The sequence below is a fragment of the Pelobates fuscus genome, chromosome 1, assembly GCF_036172605.1.
Source record: "Pelobates fuscus isolate aPelFus1 chromosome 1, aPelFus1.pri, whole genome shotgun sequence".
In the NCBI taxonomy this organism is placed as follows: Eukaryota; Metazoa; Chordata; class Amphibia; order Anura; family Pelobatidae; genus Pelobates; species Pelobates fuscus.
Genome location: NC_086317.1, coordinates 337,398 through 358,600, shown reverse-complemented (window position 1 = coordinate 358,600; position 21,203 = coordinate 337,398). Strand labels below are relative to the sequence as shown.

The following is a 21,203-nucleotide window of genomic DNA, read 5'->3' as shown; positions in this document are numbered from 1 at the left end:
AAAATCCCAGACACATTATATATTCTGTAAATCAGAACAACTAAATGAATGTATTTTAATTACTTTCTTTAACCTGCACTAATTATGCACACATTGTTTTGTTTTTTGCATTTTTTCTGTATTTTTTGGATAATAAACAAGTATATATATATGTGTGTTACATCAAATTAAAGCCCTTTAAAAACAGTATATAATATGTGTCGGTGCAATAAACGAGAGAGATGCAAATTGCAGTTGAACGCAAACAGCAAGAAAATGCAAAAATTGCTTGTCATTAAGCGTAAGACAAGCTTCTGAAGCTGTGTCGTTAAGGGGTTAAGAGGTTAATGGGTTAATAAACTTCAAGCTTTTGTTTTTTGTTTTCCTATTTCAGCCCCCACAAATGATCCAGGTGCTGTAATGTCTCTAGATATAATAAGACCAGTGTATGAGCCTCCTGTTCCACCACCTCCAATGCAGCCATTGTATGGATTGGGAGCAGATGGGAAGGTACAAGGTATGTACATAATGTGTGGTAACCTCCTAATAGAAATCAATAAAATGGGTGGTTTGTTCAGGTGGGTGTGACTTTCACTGTGTGGGTGGATTTGGTCAGGTGGGTGTGATTTGCACTGTGTGTGTGGATTTGGTCAGGTGGGTGTGATTTGCATTATGTGTGGGGGGGTTTGGTTAGGTGGGTGTGATTTGCATTATGTGTGGGGGGGGTTTGGTTAGGTGGGTGTGACTTTCACTGTGTGGGTGGATTTGGTCAGGTGGGTGTGATTTGCACTGTGTGTGTGGATTTGGTCAGGTGGGTGTGATTTGCATTATCTGTGGGGGGATTTGGTTAGGTGGGTGTGATTTGCACTGTGTGGGGGGGGATTTGGTTAGGTGGGTGTGATTTGCATTATGTGTGGGGGGGGTTTGGTTAGGTGGGTGTGATTTGCATTATGTGTGGGGGGGGGGTTTGGTTAGGTGGGTGTGATTTGCATTATGTGTGGGGGGGGTTTGGTTAGGTGGGTGTGATTTGCACTGTGTGTGTGGATTTGGTTAGGTGGGTGTGATTTGCATTATGTGTGGGGGGGATTTGGTTAGGTGGGTGTGATTTGCATTATCTGTGGGGGGGGTTGGTTAGGTGGGTGTGATTTGCATTATCTGTGGGGGGGGTTGGTTAGGTGGGTGTGATTTGCACTGTGTGGGGGATTTGGTTAGGTGGTTGTGATTTGCATTATGTGTGGGGGGGGTTGGTTAGGTGGGTGTGATTTGCATTATGTGGGGGGGTTTGGTTAGGTGGGTGTGATTTGCACTGTGTGGGAGGGATTTGGTTAGGTGGGTGTGATTTGCACTGTGTGGGAGGGGTTTGGTTAGGTGGGTGTGATTTGCACTGTGTGGGAGGGGTTTGGTTAGGTGGGTGTGATTTGCACTGTGTGGGGGGGGGGGATTTGGTTAGGTGGGTGTGATTTGCACTGTGTGGGAGGGGTTTGGTTAGGTGGGTGTGATTTGCACTGTGTGGGAGGGGGGGGATTTGGTTAGGTGGGTGTGATTTGCACTGTGTGGGAGGGATTTGGTTAGGTGGGTGTGATTTGCACTGTGTGGGGGGGGGATTTGGTTAGGTGGGTGTGATTTGCACTGTGTGGGGGGGGATTTGGTTAGGTGGGTGTGATTTGCACTGTGTGGGAGGGATTTGGTTAGGTGGGTGTGATTTGCACTGTGTGTGGGGGGGAATTTGGTTAGGTGGGTGTGATTTGCACTGTGTGTGGGGGGAATTTGGTTATTTTGGGTTTGATTTGCACTGTGTGGGGGAATTTGGTTAGGTGGGTGTGATTTGCACAATGTGGGGAGAGGGGGATTAGGTGGGTGTGGTTTGGTCTGTGTTGGGGGGTTTGGTCAGGTGGGGGGGGGTTTGGTCAGGTGGGGGGGGTTTGGTCAGGTGGGGGGGGTTTGGTCAGGTGGGGGGGGTTTGGTCAGGTGGGGGGGGGTTTGGTCAGGTGGGGGGGGGTTTGGTCAGGTGGGGGGGGGTTTGGTCAGGTGGGGGGGGTTTGGTCTGTGTTGGGGGGTTTGGTCAGGTGGGTGTGATTTGCACAATGTGGGGGCAGGGGGGTTAGGTGGGTGTGATTTGCACAATGTGGGGGCAGGGGGGTTAGGTGGGTGTGATTTGCACAATGTGGGGGCAGGGGGGTTAGGTGGGTGTGATTTGCACAATGTGGGGGGAGGGGGGATTAGGTGGGTGTGATTTTTTTACGCTGTGTTGGGAGGATTTGGTCAGGTGGATCTGTATTTATGATTTTGTTGTTGTTGTGACTTGATAATGTCTCTAGTTATGTGATTATTTTACATCTTGTTTGTGATATTGTTCTTGTATCATTACAGCGACTCCTGCAGAGGTGTACAATGCTCTTTCTGAGTTAGGTTTCAGCGATTTCCGTCCAGGACAGGAAGAAGCTGTTATGAGGATTCTTTCAGGTTAGTTAAGTGTATGTGTGGATCTTTTCGATGTGCAGAAAACATTGCCTGAATTTAAATGTCATCTAATTTACTGAATTTACGTGACCTCTCTCTGATTGATCAATGGCTGGAATCAAGAATTTATCTTTTATAGCAAAGTTAAATATTTAATCACCTAGTAACACGTGGAAGATGCCACCAAAGGCACCCAAAACGTTTTATTGAATACTGAAATGAACACTAGTATACACTATATAAATCCATAGATAGAAGCAGGGCTCTCTGTTTATACACTATATAAATCCATAGATAGAAGCAGGGCTCTCTGTTTATACACTATATAAATCCATAGATAGATAGTAGCAGGGCTCGCTCTGTTTATACACTATATAAATCCATATATAGAAGCAGGGCTCGCTCTGTTTATACACTATATAAATCCATAGATAGATAGAAGCAGGACTCGCTCTGTTTATACACTATATAAATCCATATATAGAAGCAGGGCTCGCTCTGTTTATACACTATATAAATCCATAGATAGAAGCAGGGCTCTCTGTTTATACACTATATAAATCCATAGATAGATAGAAGCAGGGCTCGCTCTGTTTATGCACTATATAAATCCATATATAGAAGCAGGGCTCGCTCTGTTTATACACTATATAAATCCATAGATAGAAGCAGGGCTCTCTCTGTTTATACACTATATAAATCCATAGATAGAAGCAGGGCTCTCTGTTTATACACTATATAAATCCATAGATAGAAGCAGGGCTCGCTCTGTTTATACACTACATAAATCCATAGATAGATAGAAGCAGGGCTCGCTCTGTTTATACACTATATAAATCCATAGATAGATAGAAGCAGGGCTCGCAATGTTTATACACTATATAAATCCATAGATAGAAGCAGGGCTCTCTCTGTTTATACACTATATAAATCCATAGATAGAAGCAGGGCTCTCTGTTTATACACTATATAAATCCATAGATAGATAGAAGCAGGACACGCTCTGTTTATACACTATATAAATCCATAGATAGAAGCAGGGCTCTCTCTGTTTATACACTATATAAATCCATAGATAGATAGAAGCAGGGCTCGCGATGTTTATACACTATATAAATCCATAGATAGATACAAGCAGGGCTCGCGATGTTTATACACTATATAAATCCATAGATAGAAGCAGGGCTCGCTCTGTTTATACACTATATAAATCCATAGATAGAAGCAGGGCTCGCTCTGTTTATACACTATATAAATCCATAGATAGAAGCAGGGCTCGCTCTGTTTATACACTATATAAATCCATAGATAGAAGCAGGGCTCGCTCTGTTTATACACTATATAAATCCATAGATAGATAGAAGCAGGGCTCGCTCTGTTTATACACTATATAAATCCATAGATAGATAGAAGCAGGGCTCGCTCTGTTTATACACTATATATAAATCCATAGATAGAAGCAGGGCTCGCTCTGTTTATACACTATATATAAATCCATAGATAGAAGCAGGACACGCTCTGTTTATACACTATATAAATCCATAGATAGAAGCAGGACACGCTCTGTTTATACACTATATAAATCCATAGATAGATAGAAGCAGGGCTCGCTCTGTTTATACACTATATATAAATCCATAGATAGATAGAAGCAGGGCTCGCTCTGTTTATACACTATATAAATCCATAGATAGAAGCAGGACACGCTCTGTTTATACACTATATAAATCCATAGATAGAAGCAGGGCTCTCTCTGTTTATACACTATATAAATCCATAGATAGATAGATAGATAGAAACAGGGCTCTCTCTGTTTATACACTATATAAATCCATAGAAGCAGGGCTTGCTTTGTTTATACACTATATAAATCCATAGATAGAAGCAGGGCTCGCTCTGTTTATACACTATATAAATCCATAGATAGATAGAAGCAGGGCTCGCTCTGTTTATACCCTATATAAATCCATAGATAGAAGCAGGGCTTGCTCTGTTTATACCCTATATAAATCCATAGATAGAAGCAGGGCTCACTCTGTTTATACCCTATATAAATCCATAGATAGAAGCAGGGCCCACTTTGTTAATACGCTGTATACATCTATAGAGCGATAGAAGCAGGCCTGTGGCAGTATACCCTCGTGAAGATACTTTAAAATCAGGATGTCCCTCGGATGGTTTTAATGACAAATCACAACAATTTCTACACAGACCCCCAGCATGGGGTCTCTAGTCAGAAAGACACAAGCCCACCCAGGCATCTCTGTATCTGGCAGATAATTGAGTCAGGTCTCGGTTAAACGAATAATCTCCTGCACACAGTGCATAACAGGAATTCCCCAAAAATACATTTAATAAAACGGAGCACTCCCACATGCCATACATCCCCAGAAAGGTCTCTCTGGAGCCCCCATTCTGTCCAAAAAGCGCCCATACCGGATAGGACTTGCCCGAATTAGATAGTTGTCCAAAGTTTAGCGGGGTGCGGCTAGCTTCTGATCCATGGGATTCCAGAGTCCTGGGTAGAGATCCCCGGTCACCTAAAAACACTTTGCTTTCCAGGAGTACATGGAGCTCCACCAAGTGCTTGGTGTCATTCGTTGCCTCCTCACCCCTTCTTCCACCTATGTTGTAATATTTTAAACTTTTTGAAGCCACAATCCGACATTTTATCAGTCTTCTGGCATGCCGCAGTTTCCTTGTACGACATTCTTTACTGCCATTTTTTACAGGTCTCTCGTCGCTGGTCATTTTATCAACCGGAATGGGGAAGTCTCTGTGTTACCAGCTGCCAGCTTATATGTATGCCAAGAGGGCTCCTTGTATCACCCTGGTTATATCGCCACTGGTTTCACTTATGGATGATCAGGTAACTGAGCTAGATAACAAAATATGTGCTGCTCTCCATTGTGTCTTTAAAAGACCATAAATTTTAAAACTGCCACCGTTCCTATGTAATTTACTACCAAATGCTAATGAGTGGTGGGGGTGAGGAACTAACCAAGCCGCCTCGCTTCTCTCCGCAGATTATGGAGGGGAAAATCCTATACCCCAAATCAAAATGTCTCTCGTGCTGAGAGAACATGTTGAATTTTAGTTTTAGACTGCCCTTATGGGTGGGATCAGTCTGATGTGCAGTGGTGTAAATTCTCTTTGTAATGGCACAAGTGAGCAAAAACTGAAGGGCAAGCTACTGAATTTTTCTTAAAGGAACTCTATATAGGTTCAAGAACACAAACATGTATTCCTGACCCTATTGTGTTAAACGACCATCTAGCCGTCCTCCCCCACCCTTTCCTCTTCACCCCCCCACATTGCCAATCTTGCCTCCATATATATAGTAAAATCTTACTTGTATTCAAGTCTGGAACTGCTAGCTCTGGCTCTGACCTGCCCCTGTTTGCTGACATCATAACAAATGCTTCCCCATAGGATTGGCTGACACTGTCAATGAGGCACATCAGGGGCAGAGCCATTACAATTCAAACACAGCCCTTGCCAATCAGCATCTCCTCATAGAGATGAAATAAATCAATGAATCTCTATGAGAAAGGTTCAGTGTCAGCATGCAGAGACACTGAATGTTGTGATGCATTTTAGGCAGCAATGACCCAGGAAGGATCTCTAGCAGCCATCTGAGGAGTGGCCAGTGAAGTTATCACTTGGCTGTAATGCAAGCGGGTCAAACTCGCGGCCCACCAGAACTGTCTTTGTGGCCCGGCGAGCTGCGAGTTATAGCAGAGTAGGCACCTGCTTTCCCCACATTGCAGGTGCCTACTCTGCTAACACTTACCCGGCCGGGGAGGAGGGCCAGCGAGGAAGCTCAGTGTTCCTGCTCCTCACTGCTCCCTCCCGTGCCATCTGAAGTGAAGCCGGGCGCTGGAATATGACGTGGGAGAGGGCATTGAGGAGCAGGAAGGACCCCAAGGGGATGTCCCACATCGGCTCCATAAGGTAAGGAGCAATAAAGAAAAGAATGTGTGAGTGTGTGTCGGTCTGTCGGTGAGTGTGCGTGTGTCGGTCTCTGTCGGTGAGTGTGCGTGTGTCGGTCTCTGTCGGTGAGTGTGCGTGTGTCGGTCTCTGTCGGTGAGTGTGCGTGTGTCGGTCTCTGTCGGTGTGTCGGTCTCTGTCGGTGTGTCGGTCTCTGTCGGTGTGTCGGTCTCTGTCGGTGTGTCGGTGAGTGTGTCAGCGGGAGGATCAGATTTGGGTGCTGTGGTTTAGTAGAGGGGGATGCTGGTTTTTTTTTATACTGTACTTTTTAAAATAAACCTAAGTGTTACAAATCGCTATTTGTAACTGGCCCTTTAAATGGAAAATTGACCCGCTTCCCTGGATTGTGGAGAAGCCTATTTGCCAGCCTCCTTCCTCATGACTATGGCCCCTGGAAGATTGTGCCCCTGAAAAACTTATGAACTTTTATTGGGTGTGTATGGCCCTTTAAGAACCGTCTGGGGACATATTGTGACTTTGGTGAACAATGCTCCTTTAAGACTATGTCCCCAGACCTGTAAAATAACTTGCCCCTGGCTTACTGAACCAAGTACCACACAGGCGGACCACCCAGAAGTTAAAGTGTGCAGGCAATTTACCTCCCAGGCTGTGAGGTTACTGCAGATTAATTGCCGACCGCTGGGTGGCCGCCATTCGACAGTCGAACACGTGGCGGCAGCCATCTTTGTTCATTCGAACGCGGTCAGCGGTGTATGCTAAAGATTCTGTGATACTAAAATCGGATGCGCAAATACACGAACACCGCTGACCCTTACCTTCTTCCATACGGAACTTTCAGCTCCAGAGACTAAGTCCCGTTCGAAGATGGGACTTAGTCGTTTTTCTGCATGAAATTGACCGACCGCACAGTCCAAATCTATGGAACTGTTTCGGGCAGGAAATTGTGCTTGCGGTCGGTCATAAAGGACTTCCACTTAACTTTTGATCCACTGGAGGGATTTGTATGATTTGGAAGTGTTTATGTTTGAAGTATGCTGAGTTCAAATATGTAATTTTTATGGAGATTGAATGTATGGTTTTAAAGTTACAGTCTAAGTGTAAAAATTTTATTTTTACTGTCTGTGATAATTATGTTAAACCATAATTATATCACAGACAGAGGGGAGGATTTTGTGTGTAATTACTGGGAGTGTTTTCAATGATGTACGTGTATGATTGGTTGTTTTGTCCCTCCCTGTGGGTGGTCCTGTATTTACAAAATGGTAATAAAAACCAGGCTGGGTGTGCCAGCACCTCAGACCTCTTCTGACCCTCTAACTTGCAGCCTTGACTCATGTTTGTAGGGGACAGCTATAATCACTACAGGGGTTGCTATGCTCTTCATACTCCCTTAGCTACTGAGCTCTTGTAAGAGCTCTTGTTCCTGATCCTGCTTCGCTCAACAGAAGGAAGAGGTTCGCCTATTGGAACCTGGAGCCTGGTCATAGGTCCAGGGCGCAGAGCAGACGGCGAGATACCAGCCCAGCAGCGGTGGTTCGTGGAGTCTGCAGTACTTATGGTGGCTACGCAGTAGTTATGGTGTCTACGGTGCTGATGGTCCTTTGAGCGCTAGGAGCATCCTTTTCTACGGTCCAACTTCCAGCCAGCCTGGAGGCAACTGTAACACTAAGTTTCTTTGAAAATTCACGTTTGTTTTTTTTTTTTTGTGGCCCACATAAACTTAAACCTTGTTTATGTGGCACGTGCCACACTTTGAGTTTGACATGCTTGCTGTAATGTAAACACTGCATTTTATCTGCATTTTCACTGTCTTTTCAGAGAAAATGCAGTGTTTACATTACAGCAAGAATGTCAAACTCAGTCTGGCACGGGCCACATAAACAAGGTTTAAGTTTATGTGGGCCGCAAAAAAAAAAAAAAAACTTAAATTTTCATAGAAACTTAGGTTTATTTTAAAAAGTACAGTATAAAAAAAAACACAGCACCCCCCTCTACTAAACCACAGCACCCAAATCTGATCCTCCTGCTGACACTCGCTGACAGACGGAGACCGACTGGCGGACGGAGACCGACTGGCGGACGGAGACCGACTGGCGGGCGCAGGCGGGCGGGCCGAGACCGGCGGGCGGGCGAAGACCGGCCGACTGACGGACAGCAGAAAGCCTGAATGGACTGATTCTACTCACCAGAACACATGCAAAAAGCTGTGGTTATTCTGGTGACTATAGTGTCCCTTTAAGCTTCTGCCTATTCTCATAACTCTCATATCCTCTATTTTCTAATGGTAAATACGCCTTCCCAATATTTAAGATTTTTTATAAACATTTAAAATATATTGTATTTATAAAAAATACATAAACTATTGAATAATTTTAAAAGTAAAAAAAAAAAATATGAAATCATTTGAAATGCTTTTCCAAAAATATTAAATTGGCTAAGTTGGCTGTCTTTAACCACGATAGATGAGATTAACTGTTTCTGGGAAGCAATGGATTAATTTGTGTTGGTAAAAAGACCAATCTAGTCTGCCCAGTTTTCTAAATACTTTCATTAGTCCCTGGCCTTATCTTATAGTTAGGATAGCCTTATGCCTATCCCACGCATGCTTAAACTCCTTTACTGTGTTAACCTCTACCACTTCAGCTGGAAGGCTATTTCATGCATCCACTACCCTCTCAGTAAAGTAATACTTCCTGATATTAGTTTTAAACCTTTGTCCCTCTAATTTAAGACTATGTCCTCTTGTTGTGGTAGTTTTTCTTCTTTTAAATATAGTCTCCTCCTTTACTGTGTTGATTCCCTTTATGTATTTAAATGTTTCTATCATATCCCCCCTGTCTCGTCTTTCCTCCATGCTATACATGTTAAGATCCTTTAACCTTTCCTGGTAAGTTTTATCCTGCAATCCATGAACCAGTTTAGTAGCCCTTCTCTGCACTCTCTCTAAGGTATCAATATCCTTCTGAAGATACGGTCTCCAGTACTGCGTACAATACTCCAAGTGAGGTCTTACCAGTGTTCTGTACAATGGCATGAGCACTTCCCTCTTTCTACTGCTAATACCTCTCCCTATAAAACCCCTATAAATGCAGACTTTGATCTGTACAATGTCTTATAATTATGCATATAAAAATCAATATTTGTCATACTGGCTCTATGTAACCTTTTATTATTTTAACTGTTACTGTTAACAGCAAGTCAATACTACAAACCTATATAATTTTACTTAAAGGATATGTCTTTTTAATATTTTATGTATAATTTATAATACTAACCCTTTGTCTACAATTAGTAAGCTGCCTATTTCTCCTGTACATGCTTAATGTCTTTTATACAATGTTTTTTGTTTGTTTCTTTTTATGTGTGGATGATCATTTATTATTGTACATCGTTCTGCCTCATTCACTGATTACTTCCCCACCGCCTATTTGGGCAGCAATCTGAGTTCTTACTCCCCTCCCTAAATATACCTGCCCACTGACTCCGACGGCACGAATATCACGTGCCGCCGTCAGTCATTCCCATCCGCGAGCGGCATATCTTAACTGCTCGGTGCTTCCCTCCCAGCACCTCCCCTTGTGTATGCAGCTTAATATTATCGTCGAGAGCGAGCCCTCACCACACCTCCCCTTCCCTAAACACGCCCCCCTCTTGCTGGCTAGCGCTGACCGGCGAAACTACATTACCCAAGGAGCTTTGCTCCAAACAATGCACGCCATGTTTTTATTAATATCCTACTATATAGGCTTCTTTTTAAAAATATAACTAGATCACCTAGTCTATATTTGACTAATCTATTAAGCTATATAGGTATTGTTTGTTTTAAACATGTTTTTTATGTTTTTTATTAAACATGAATCTGTTTTTCACAGGATGATCTAAGTTTTGGTGCCAATTTTAAATGTACATATCCTTATATAAACTCTTCATGCCATGTCATATACCATTTTGAAAAAGCCTGAAAGATGAAACTCGTTAATGGTTTTAAATTGTGTATTTTAACAAGTCTTTTGGTTACCCTTTTTATAGGACCAATTTTCATTTTATTGGATTTTATAAGCATTTTTTATTCTTCCTGGCATTTCTTATTGTGTCCTTGGTGGGGATCATTCCACCAACGGTGTATTAATAGAGCAGTACGTCCTGCTCTATACTTGTGAGTATATTTTATTACTCATTCCAAGCTTCTGCCTATTCTCAGAACTCTGATATCCTCTATTTTCTAATGGTAAATCAGCCTTCCCAATATTTAATATTTTATATAAACATTTAAAATATATTGTATTTATAAAAAATACATACATTTTTCATACTATGAGAGCACTATTGCTGTTTTTTATACTTTGGAGCACTGAATAAACCAGGCCGGAGTTTTAGCAGGGATTATACTGCTACAAGCCCTTCACCCCAGAGCTGGTTAAAGCTCACACAAATGTGAGTGTATTCTCTTCCTTTTATCTATTTTACTATTGGATTTTAACAATATTACACTATCAGCAGTTTGTCGTGTTTTTCCTTTTGTTTTCACATATATGGATATTTTAACAATCCGGACAGATCAACTACCGAGGACTGTACCCCTACCCTATCCAGATATATCAGTGAGACTTGTATATGACTTATTTTTTATAATCTGGACGGATCTATTTTTATTCTGTTGTCTTAAGTGGACTTTTTTCTCCACTGTTTTTTATTATCTACATAGGCCTACTTGTTGTTGTTTATCCATTTAGACTATTTGGTCTAGTTTCTATTGTTATAGACTACTGCCACTAGCCCTTTAGTGCAGCCCTTAGCCCCTTCACTTCTCCAAGTGAGATCTCACCAGTGTTCTGTACAATGGCATGAGTACTTCCCTCTTTCTGCTGCTAATACCTCTCCCTATACAACCAAGCATTCTGCTAGCATTTCCTGCTGCTCTATTACATTGTCTGCCTACCTTTTAAGTCATCAGAAATAATCACCCCTAAATCCCTTTCCTCAGATGTTGAGGTTAGGACTCTATCAAATATTCTGTACTCTGCCCTGGGGTTTTTACGTCCAAGATGCATTATCTTGCACTTATCCACATTAAATATCAGTTGCCACAACTCTGACCATTTTTCTAGTTTTCCTAAATCATTTGTCATTTGGCTTATGCCTCCTGGAACATCAACCCTGTTACATATCTTGGTATCGTCAGCAAAAAGACATACCTTACCATCAAGACCTTCTGCAATATCACATATCAAATATTAAAAATAATGGGTCCAAGTACAGATCTCTGAGGTACCCCACTGGTGACTAGCCCATGCTTCGAATATACTCCATTGACTACAACCTTCTGTTGCCTGTCACTCAGCCACTGCCTTACCCATTCAACAATATTGGAATCCAAACTTAAAGATCGCAGTTTATTGATAAGCCTTCTATGTGCAACAGTGTCAAAAGCCTTACTGAAATCTAGGTAAGCAATGTCTACTGCACCACCCTGATATATAATTTTAGTTACCCAATCAAAAAAATCAATAAGATTAGTTTGGCATGATCTCCTTGAAGTAAACCCATGTTGTCTCTGATCTTGAAATCCATGTGTTTTTTAGATGTTCAACAATCCTATCCTTTAACATGGTTTCCATCACTTTCCCCACTACTGAAGTAAGGCTTACTGGTCTATAGTTGCCCGACTCCTCCCTATTACCTTTCTTGTGAATGGGCACAACATTCGCTAACTTCCAATCTTCTGGGACTACTCCTGTTAACAATGATTGGGTAAATAAATCTGTTAATGGTTTTGCTAGTAAACCACTAAGCTCTTTTAATAGCTTTGGATGGATTCCATCAGGTCCCATTGACTTATTTAAGAAATACAAAAAAACACAATCACTATATGCTCCCAAAATAGCAAGTGGATCCTTTAAGTAAAAAAAAAGTACTCCAGTGTCCCTTTCAAGACACTGGAGTACTTCTAAATAGAGAAAAAAAAATAACCAAAAAAGTCCTAGAGAATATATATAAATACAAACTGTGAAGACCCAAACACCAAATAGGTGGATAATGGAATAATTCTACAACCTGAGTAAAACACACTACAACAAAAATCTGTAAAAATACAAAATGTATATATGGTGAAGTATGTTATGGTTTAATATCAGGGTGGGGTGGTAGAGAACTCACAGAATGGATGTATATTCAGGCATTTCTCCCATTAATGGGGTCAAAGATATCCTCAGGAACAGTCTTCTTAATGTCTGAGTTATGAGGAGGAGAAAAAAATAAATAAAATCTCTATCTATCTATCTCTATCTATCTATCTATCTCTCTATATATCTCTATCTCTCTCTATCTCTATCTATATATAGTGCAGATGGTATTAAAATATGACACATTTATTGTACAACATTGCACTTACAAAATATCAAATATAAAAAAAGCATATCATCACAGCCAGCGTGGCTGCCGAACTTCAAGATGTTACAGGAAGCTCCAGATTGTTTCCACAGGTATGGTGATAAAGTATATAATAAAAACAACAAATTAAGAAAAATGAAAAATAACAAGTCCTACGCATTTCGTCCGGAGGGACTTCTTCAGGGATCGCTATGTGTTCCAGACCAGATTCTTCTTATAGTGATGCTTTAATGGGTAACTCGTGGCAGCTGGCCCATCGTTTTTTCTTTTTGCGGGTCCTTACTTCCAGGTTTGTGCGTCATTCCATGTGAGTCGATATCAGTAGTAGCGTGCGTTCCACCTTGGAACGCATAATAGACTTCCAGGTGGCGGTAATGACGAGCAACTACCAATCATCTAACCTCAAAACATCAGGCTGTATCTTATAGATATACATTGCAGATATACACTACAAATATATATTACATTACAAGGCATCAAAAGGCTGTGCAGCATGGCCCCTCACGATGACATTAAACCAATGAAACTTCATTGTGCAAATAAAAACATACAAAAACCTCTTATATAAGATTGTGTGGTCTCTTCATTGTAACGCTACTACTGATGATGATATTGACTCACATGGAATGACGCACAAACCTGGAAGTAAGGACCCGCAAAAAGAAGAAACGCCGGTCCAGCTGCCACGAGTTGCCCATTAAAGCATCACTATAAGAAGAATCTGGTCTGGAACACATATAGCGATCCCTGCGGAAGTCCCAACGGACGAAACGTGTAGGACTTGTTATTTTTCATTTTTCTTAATTTGTTGTTTTTATTATATACTTTATCACCATACCTGTGGAAACAATCTGGAGCTTCCTGTAACATCTTGAAGTTCGGCAGCCACGCTGGCTGTGATGATATGCTTTTTTTTATATTTGATATTTAGTAAGTGCAATGTTGTACAATAAATGTCATATTTTAATACCATCTGCACTATATATATATATATATATATATATATATATATATATATATATATATATATATATATATTTATATATATATATATATATTTATATATAGAAGGCGTATGCCTGAAGTTGTGGGAGGGATTTTATGCCTATTTAAACCCAGCAAACCCTTACTCACCTGTCTTCGACGATTTCGGAAATTCCCTTTCCGCTTCCGGTGCACGCAGACCTCTGACGTCAGATTTCCACGACGCGCCTAAACCGACGGTCAGCAGCTTCACGCGGGAATTTGTAAGTTTGAACAAACGAACGGGCTAGTCGGCGGTTTCCACACAATTGTAAGTCTGACAACTTCTTTTCGGTTACATCTTACGATTACGCATACGTTTACATTCATTTGTTTTAGTCGTTTAGCTGACACTTCGTCCAGACCATTTCACCTAGTATGGCTGCTACACAAATATGAAATAATTACTGAATTTTCCGAGTGCAAATTATTGCAGTGGTATTATTAAACGTGTTAACCACTTCAGGGCAACATTGTGTCAAAGCTGTCACAGTAACTAGGGGTTTTCTGACCCCGGCCCTGAGGTGGTTAATTAATTGGGTAAGCTGGGGTCCTTGAAGCTCCCCCACGCCGAGCGGTGTCAGGAAAGAGGCAGTCTGAAGTCACGGCAGTCCCAGCTTCCATTCACAACCCGCCAGCAGTCACCAGAAGCACATCGCAGTGGCTGTTCCCATGGCTTATCATCAGATCGTGGTACAGAGATGGTTTTAATGAGGCTACCTTCTGTGTATGTGAATGTCTTATTCCAAATGACCAACATGAATGATGATCCATAACGTGTCCACACATATATAGCTTGGAACTGCCAACTTTAGGGACGTTTAACAGCTCTCCATTTTACAGTGCACCTAATATCTTCATACACAAATTTCTACACTCTCTTCATTTTCCTACCCCACTTTTTTCACAATTTTCACATTTATGCAGATACTGAATAGCGTTAGTAACAGTGCAATCAATGTTTCTTTGGTTATTTTGTTTGATTACCAGTGCTATAACTAAATATCACTTTCTATAGAGTGTAAGCTCATGTGAATAGTTTTGCTTCTTGTTTAATTTGTTTTACTTGTTTCTCGCTACGATCCGCAGACGTCATTTTCATGTTGCACAGTACTACAGAATATGTTGCATTTATAGTAACCAGTAACTACGGTATATCCAATGATTACAATATTGCGCTGTATGTTCATTTGGTGAGGTGAAAGAGAAGCGTTCATTTTTAGGAATGCTACTTGCTGTGTTGTTGTTGTTACATAGTTGCACAGCAGTACAAGCTGTGTGAGCATTATGGGTAGTGTAGTTCACGAAACTGTAGTATCAGGGTTGGTGAACAATCACGCAATTGTTTCAAAGGAAGTACATTTAACTCTTCCTTCCAACTCACAAGTTTGTCATCCATCTAGGTACCAGGAAAAACATTCTTGACACCAGCTCGATATCTTTGTTATTCATTACTCTTTTCTACAATATCTCAGTATAAACGCAGATGCCCCGACTGTTATGCACATCTTACATTCATCAGCTCACGCTTGAAGGAACACAGCTATGCATACTTGACAATTATGCCGCGCATTACATTACTAAACCTATTTAAAGGTCCTGACGTTTTCAGCGTTGCATTAAGTCCTATCGTTGCCTGTTTTCCCTTGCCTTGTACACCTGCGCAGACAAGCACATACGTTACCAGACAAGTACATTTAGGTTCACACTGCGGTTCTGGTGAACAAGCCACGGCAAAGGCATGTACGCATTTTTAACAGTACTATGAATGAGATCCGTATAAAAAAAAAAAAAAAAAAAAAAACTCTTATTACATTACAAAACAAGGCTACGACGTGGCACCACGAGCCCCGAGGGCCATGCATACAATCATACACGCATTCTAGTTCATACGTCCCGACCGTCTGGACCCCGACATGCTCACAGGGCACTCCAGTTTTGGTCAAGCTGTACGATCCTAACTCATTTCCGCCCACGTTTCGTTCCCTGGTATACCCTCTCACTAACTGACCTTCCCTCTTAGTTAGCAACGGCTGGCTGTCAGGTTCCTAGGTATCCACTAGTTATTGTTCCCCCTGGCTTCTTTGCCATAGGTTAGTGGTCCCGCGAGGCCAACACCCATCCTCATACTTGGAGGTACTACGCCCCTCGGGCCAAATCATAGTTAGTCGCCTCGCATTGTGGCATAGAGAGGGCCTCATCTGTCACTCCCATTCTATCTTATGTTTAACTTTCACCGAGAGGCCGACACCCCGCCACAACGTTCAGTGGCCACACTGCCCCCTCGCGCCAACGCATAGATAGAGCCTCTCAAGCCACTTGGCAAATAGCAGGGCCTCACCTGTCACCTACCTAGAGTAATCGTTTCGCCGCTTTGCGGCACTAGCTAGTCAGCCAGCACGCACGCACACTCACACTCGCACTCCTAGTAAGCTGGGGGGAACGGCACGCTGCAGACCCGTCACGCATAATCACTATGTTTTCGATCCTATATCCAAGTCAGGTATCCTGGCACTTTTTCCCGCTTTAGTTTCAATGGTGAGTTAAATACTCTTACAGTGATATAAACAGTTAGTCAGAACTGTCGTACTAGGCTAATCCTGTGCTTTCAATACGTTATCTCTTACGGGCTAAGGGTCCGCTAGGTACTTAGTTATAGCAGTACGAGGATACCAATATACATATTACCCCATCCTGTCACTCGCTGGTGATCCTTAGGTACCACATACACTACGTGCCCAGGCCAAGCTAGCAGACACCATGACCAGCGGTTCCTCCAACAACTTGTCTCAGGCTTTTCTTACATACATTCGGTTACATACGTATGTTGGGTCTCACGTTGCCTTTCATGCTACACGTCGTACAGGTTCGGCCTTGCATTGGACCATCGTCAGGTCCTCCAGACGCTGACATACATACAGTGACTGCTTCCAGACTCATGTATTAGTTATACTATTTGTTACTTCACAACATATTGGGGGGCATTTAGTACATTGAGTTCTAAATTATCATTCGTCGACTTATACTATCACTTAATTTTCACGTCTAAGTCACTTATACAAGCAATGCAGGATAAGCTTTAGCAATTCGATTGGACCGGGTAAACAGAATTCCCACTTGTTTCATATCAAACATCGAGGCATCACTCTGCCTCCATTTCGACAATCGAAGCCATTCAAATCCTTAATCTACTAATTAGGGACTTATCTGCGCGCTGGGCGTTCACAGGGTCCTCCATGCGCATTCAATTCATTCATCACACATTTGATGTTGTTCACGTTTCACTTTATTTGAGTTTAAAAAAAAAAAAAAAAAAAAAAAAAAGTCCATCAGGAGTTACTTTCGGTCATGCTGGATGTTTCGATTTAAGTTGTAACACCTTACGCATCCTATAATACAAACTTTTATGATCTCGCGCCTACCAAGTAACTGTTATAGGGTACTTGCTATACAAACACATATCGTCTTCGAATTGATACTACAATCGAAGCTCCTTTTCAGGTTCCTCTCCTGTGCAGATATTTCCCTACGGGAGTCACGGCTCTGCATTCTATTCTTCGGTTCACATCACGACAGTTTCATTAGGTGCCTGTTACAGTCCTTTTTTGCTTTGGTTTACTGCAGGTAATCACACGTGTACGGTCAGGTTAACGCTCGTCCACAAGAGGTTAATACCCTGCCACGCGTAGTTGGTACAGATCCACTTGGCCCAATTCATAGGTAGGGCCTCTCTCAAACACAGGGCTACTGGCACGGCCTCAACTCTTACGGGATAGTCCTTATCTTCGCCTATTGGTTCCCATTAGCTAGCAGCTCTACTACACGAGAATTTCAATGGGCATCTGAGTCTTGCATACTTTAACTTTTTACGTTTCCTTCCTCCTCACAGCACGCTACAACAACATGCTCCAGGTTTCGTATTATCTTTAATAAACGCTAACCCTGTCGTCTCAAGTCCCCCGCAGTATCCTCCGCTTTAGCCACTTCCGAAGTCCTGAAGTCGGACCTTGCTTATATGTAACGGTTGAGATGAAAGAACACGCAGCCCAGATTTCCTCTGCAGGTCAAAAAAGGTATCGATCATGCCTGGAGTTAGAGTCTTCGCAGGTAAGATTTGCCCAATAATACTAAGCAAACGTACTCTACGGCATACCATATGTGTAAGTATTATATGTGGTTCAAGATAATACATGCGTTCCGATTATAATGGTTGCTCGTACAATTTTTGCCACATCTCTCAAACAGTTTCATGCTATACATTCGCTCCTTGTTTATTAGTCTTGGCCTCAATCCAAATTCCCACTCGGGACATACTTTCTGTTTTGGGGCCGCCACTGCAGCCTCAAATTGTCAAGTTCCAACTCGTGTTGTAGAAGAAGATGGGACGCTCGAAGTCCTCGGCTTACAACCGGTACGTTCCAAATCCAGAGCAGTAATCAGGCTCGCTTTCTATAATATGTCTAAATGATGTTGTTGTGATAAATAAATGTTCCATACTTTTTGGCCCTCTTTTTACAGGCCTAACCTCGCGTCGGTTTCGGCACACCTCAACCGACTTTTATATATAAAACTACACACACTTTAATGTGCGCCCCTTCCATAATCCCGTACACAAATAGAAGGCGTATGCCTGAAGTTGTGGGAGGGATTTTATGCCTATTTAAACCCAGCAAACCCTTACTCACCTGTCTTCGACGATTTCGGAAATTCCCTCCCACCACACCCTCTTTATATATCATTATATCTGGGTGGGCCCTCTTTTTACAGGCCTAACCTCGCGTCGGTTTCGGCACACCTCAACCGACTTTTATATATAAAACTACACACACTTTAATGTGCGCCCCTTCCATAATCCCGTACACAAATATATTTATATATAGATAATTTTTTTTTTTTTTTCTCCTCATAACTCTGAGACATCAAGACGGTTCCTGAGGATATCTTTGACCCTATTAATGGGAGAAATGCCTGAATATACATCCATTCTGTGAATTCTCTACCACCCCCACACTGATATTTAACCATAACATACTAAACCATATATACATTTAGTATTTTTACAGATTTTGTTGTAGTGTGTTTATAGTGAAAACCTTGTATATAGATGGCTCTCAGGCGAACAAAGACCAAGGCGCTTCCGTAAGAAGATTAACAAACCCAACATCTCTACTATAGACATTACATCGGGAGAATCTGCCTCTGAAAATGAGGGTATTACCACACAGAGATCGGTTACTTTTTTAGGGGTGAGCGAACCAATGGATACTACCCCGCCACGCAAGATTACAAGAAGCAGTCGGAGAAACGAAGGAGACAAATTACAAGGAGAGGCCAGAGGGGGCATCCACACTGGTCTCAGGGACAAACCTCCCCTTCAGAAATGATACCCGTGTTCAACCTATCGGACAGGGAACTGTCACTTGGGGAAATTAACATTCTGAGTAAGGGTCTTTCATTTATCCCCACTACGAGAGCCAATAGTTTCCAATGGGATGTGGAATTTTTCAAATTTGGAAGAAGTCTTAGATTGAAAGACTTTTTTAATAAAACACAGAAGGACCAACTACCAAACCAGACATTACAGGGCCACAGATTTAAAAATCCCAGCAAGTTCGATCCACCCCTAAGTCACTCTACAATTAAGACTTTCCTAACCACCACTAAAGCTAAGACGGAGGAAATTCTTTCTAAAAAGAGTTCAGGCCATTCTAATCTCTCTAAAGAACAGAGAGAGATGGTACAGAAATTATCACAGGATGCTTCAATAACGATACGACCGGCAGACAAGGGAGGGGGAATTGTGATACAGAACTATAGGGATTATGCATCAGAAATATTCAGACAGCTGGAAGACGAGAACACCTACCAAGTCCTCAAGGGGGACCCAACTGCGAGTATAGCACAAAAAATACAAGAAACTCTCACATTTGGGCTCACGGCAGGGTTCATTGATGTACAAATGTTCCAATTTCTAAATAAAAGCAATCCACGCACCCCCATCCTATACACACTCCCAAAAATTCACAAGGATGCCTCAAAGCCACCCGGACGACCGATTGTCTCGGCGGTGGATGGAATCCTAGAGCCGATCGCGAAATATTTGGATTTCATATTTAAATCACCGGTAAATGCAATTCCAACCTGCTTGAAAGACACGGCTCACTTAATAGAGGAGCTCAGGAAATTGGAAGATATTGGAATATCTATTATTTTTATCACCTTAGATGTTTCAAGCTTATACACAGTAATTCCACATGAAGGGGGCATAGAAGCAATGCGGGAACTGCTCTCGGAAACAGAAAACTATCAAGGACCCCCGATCGAGTACACACTTGAGTTGTTAGCTTTAGCCCTCAAAAACAACTATTTTAGGTTTGAAACCAAGTGGTATCTACAAAAAGCAGGGACATCCATGGGGGCGGCAATGGCCCCCATGTATGCTAACTCATATATGTACCAGTTTGAGAAGGAATATATCTTTAAAAGATACTCACAACTCATACTAAAGTACTTTCGGTACATAGATGACATACTGATACTATGGAGAGACACCATAGAAGAAGCACAAGGACTAGTGAACGAGATAAATGAGTCGGATACTCCCATCCAAGTAACATCACATATTCATGACCAAAAGATACAATTCTTGGACTTGGAGATATCATTGGAACAAGGGAAAATAGAATTCCAATTATGCACTAAACCTACCGACCGCAATACCCTGCTCCACTATGAAAGTGCCCACCCTAAACATGTGAAGGACTCATTGCCTTACTCTCAGTTTCTAAGGGTTATAAGAAACAACTCAAATAGGAGCCGTTGTGAGGAACAAATGCAACAAATGTATAACAAATTTGCACAGAGAGGCTACACACGAGTTGTATTGGATTCAGCACTCAGGAAGGCCAGGAAATACATGACCGAGGGTGTGACAATGATCCGGGACAAAAAAACCCGAACCCCTTTTCCAATGACATACAATTCATCCACAACCAACATCTGTCGAGAGATTAACAAGAATTGGCACATCATGGAGAATGATAAAAGTCTTCCAGAAAGCATACGGAACAAACCAATGTTTTCATATAAAAACAACAAAAGCTTGAGGGACCTTCTAGTTCAGACTGATCCCATTAAGAGTTATCTGCCGACAAATAGGAATACGAGCAACAATGGATGCATAAGATGCCTGGGATGTGTAACCTGTGGTCACTTGATCCCCTGCAAAACTTTTAATCACCCACACACGGGACAGACCTTTAAAATACAACACAGAATCACCTGCCGGACGGACTTTGTGATTTATAAACTCTCATGCCCATGCGGACTCAACTACGTTGGGAAAACTGAGACGGCCCTCTGCGAGAGGATCAGGGGACATAGGTCCAGCATTAGACTGG

General features: G+C 42.0%; 1 protein-coding gene across 1 annotated transcript in view; it reads left to right on the top strand.

The window, feature by feature from the left end:
- The window catches only part of RECQL4 (RecQ like helicase 4), a 167,232-nt gene that overhangs the window by 79,560 nt on the left and 66,469 nt on the right, over positions 1-21,203 (top strand). Inside the window, exons 9-11 of the mRNA XM_063445466.1 lie at positions 374-496; positions 2,350-2,442; positions 5,172-5,308. Coding sequence (XP_063301536.1) covers positions 374-496; positions 2,350-2,442; positions 5,172-5,308 — 353 coding nt within the window. The remainder of the gene's footprint in view (positions 1-373; positions 497-2,349; positions 2,443-5,171; positions 5,309-21,203) is intronic.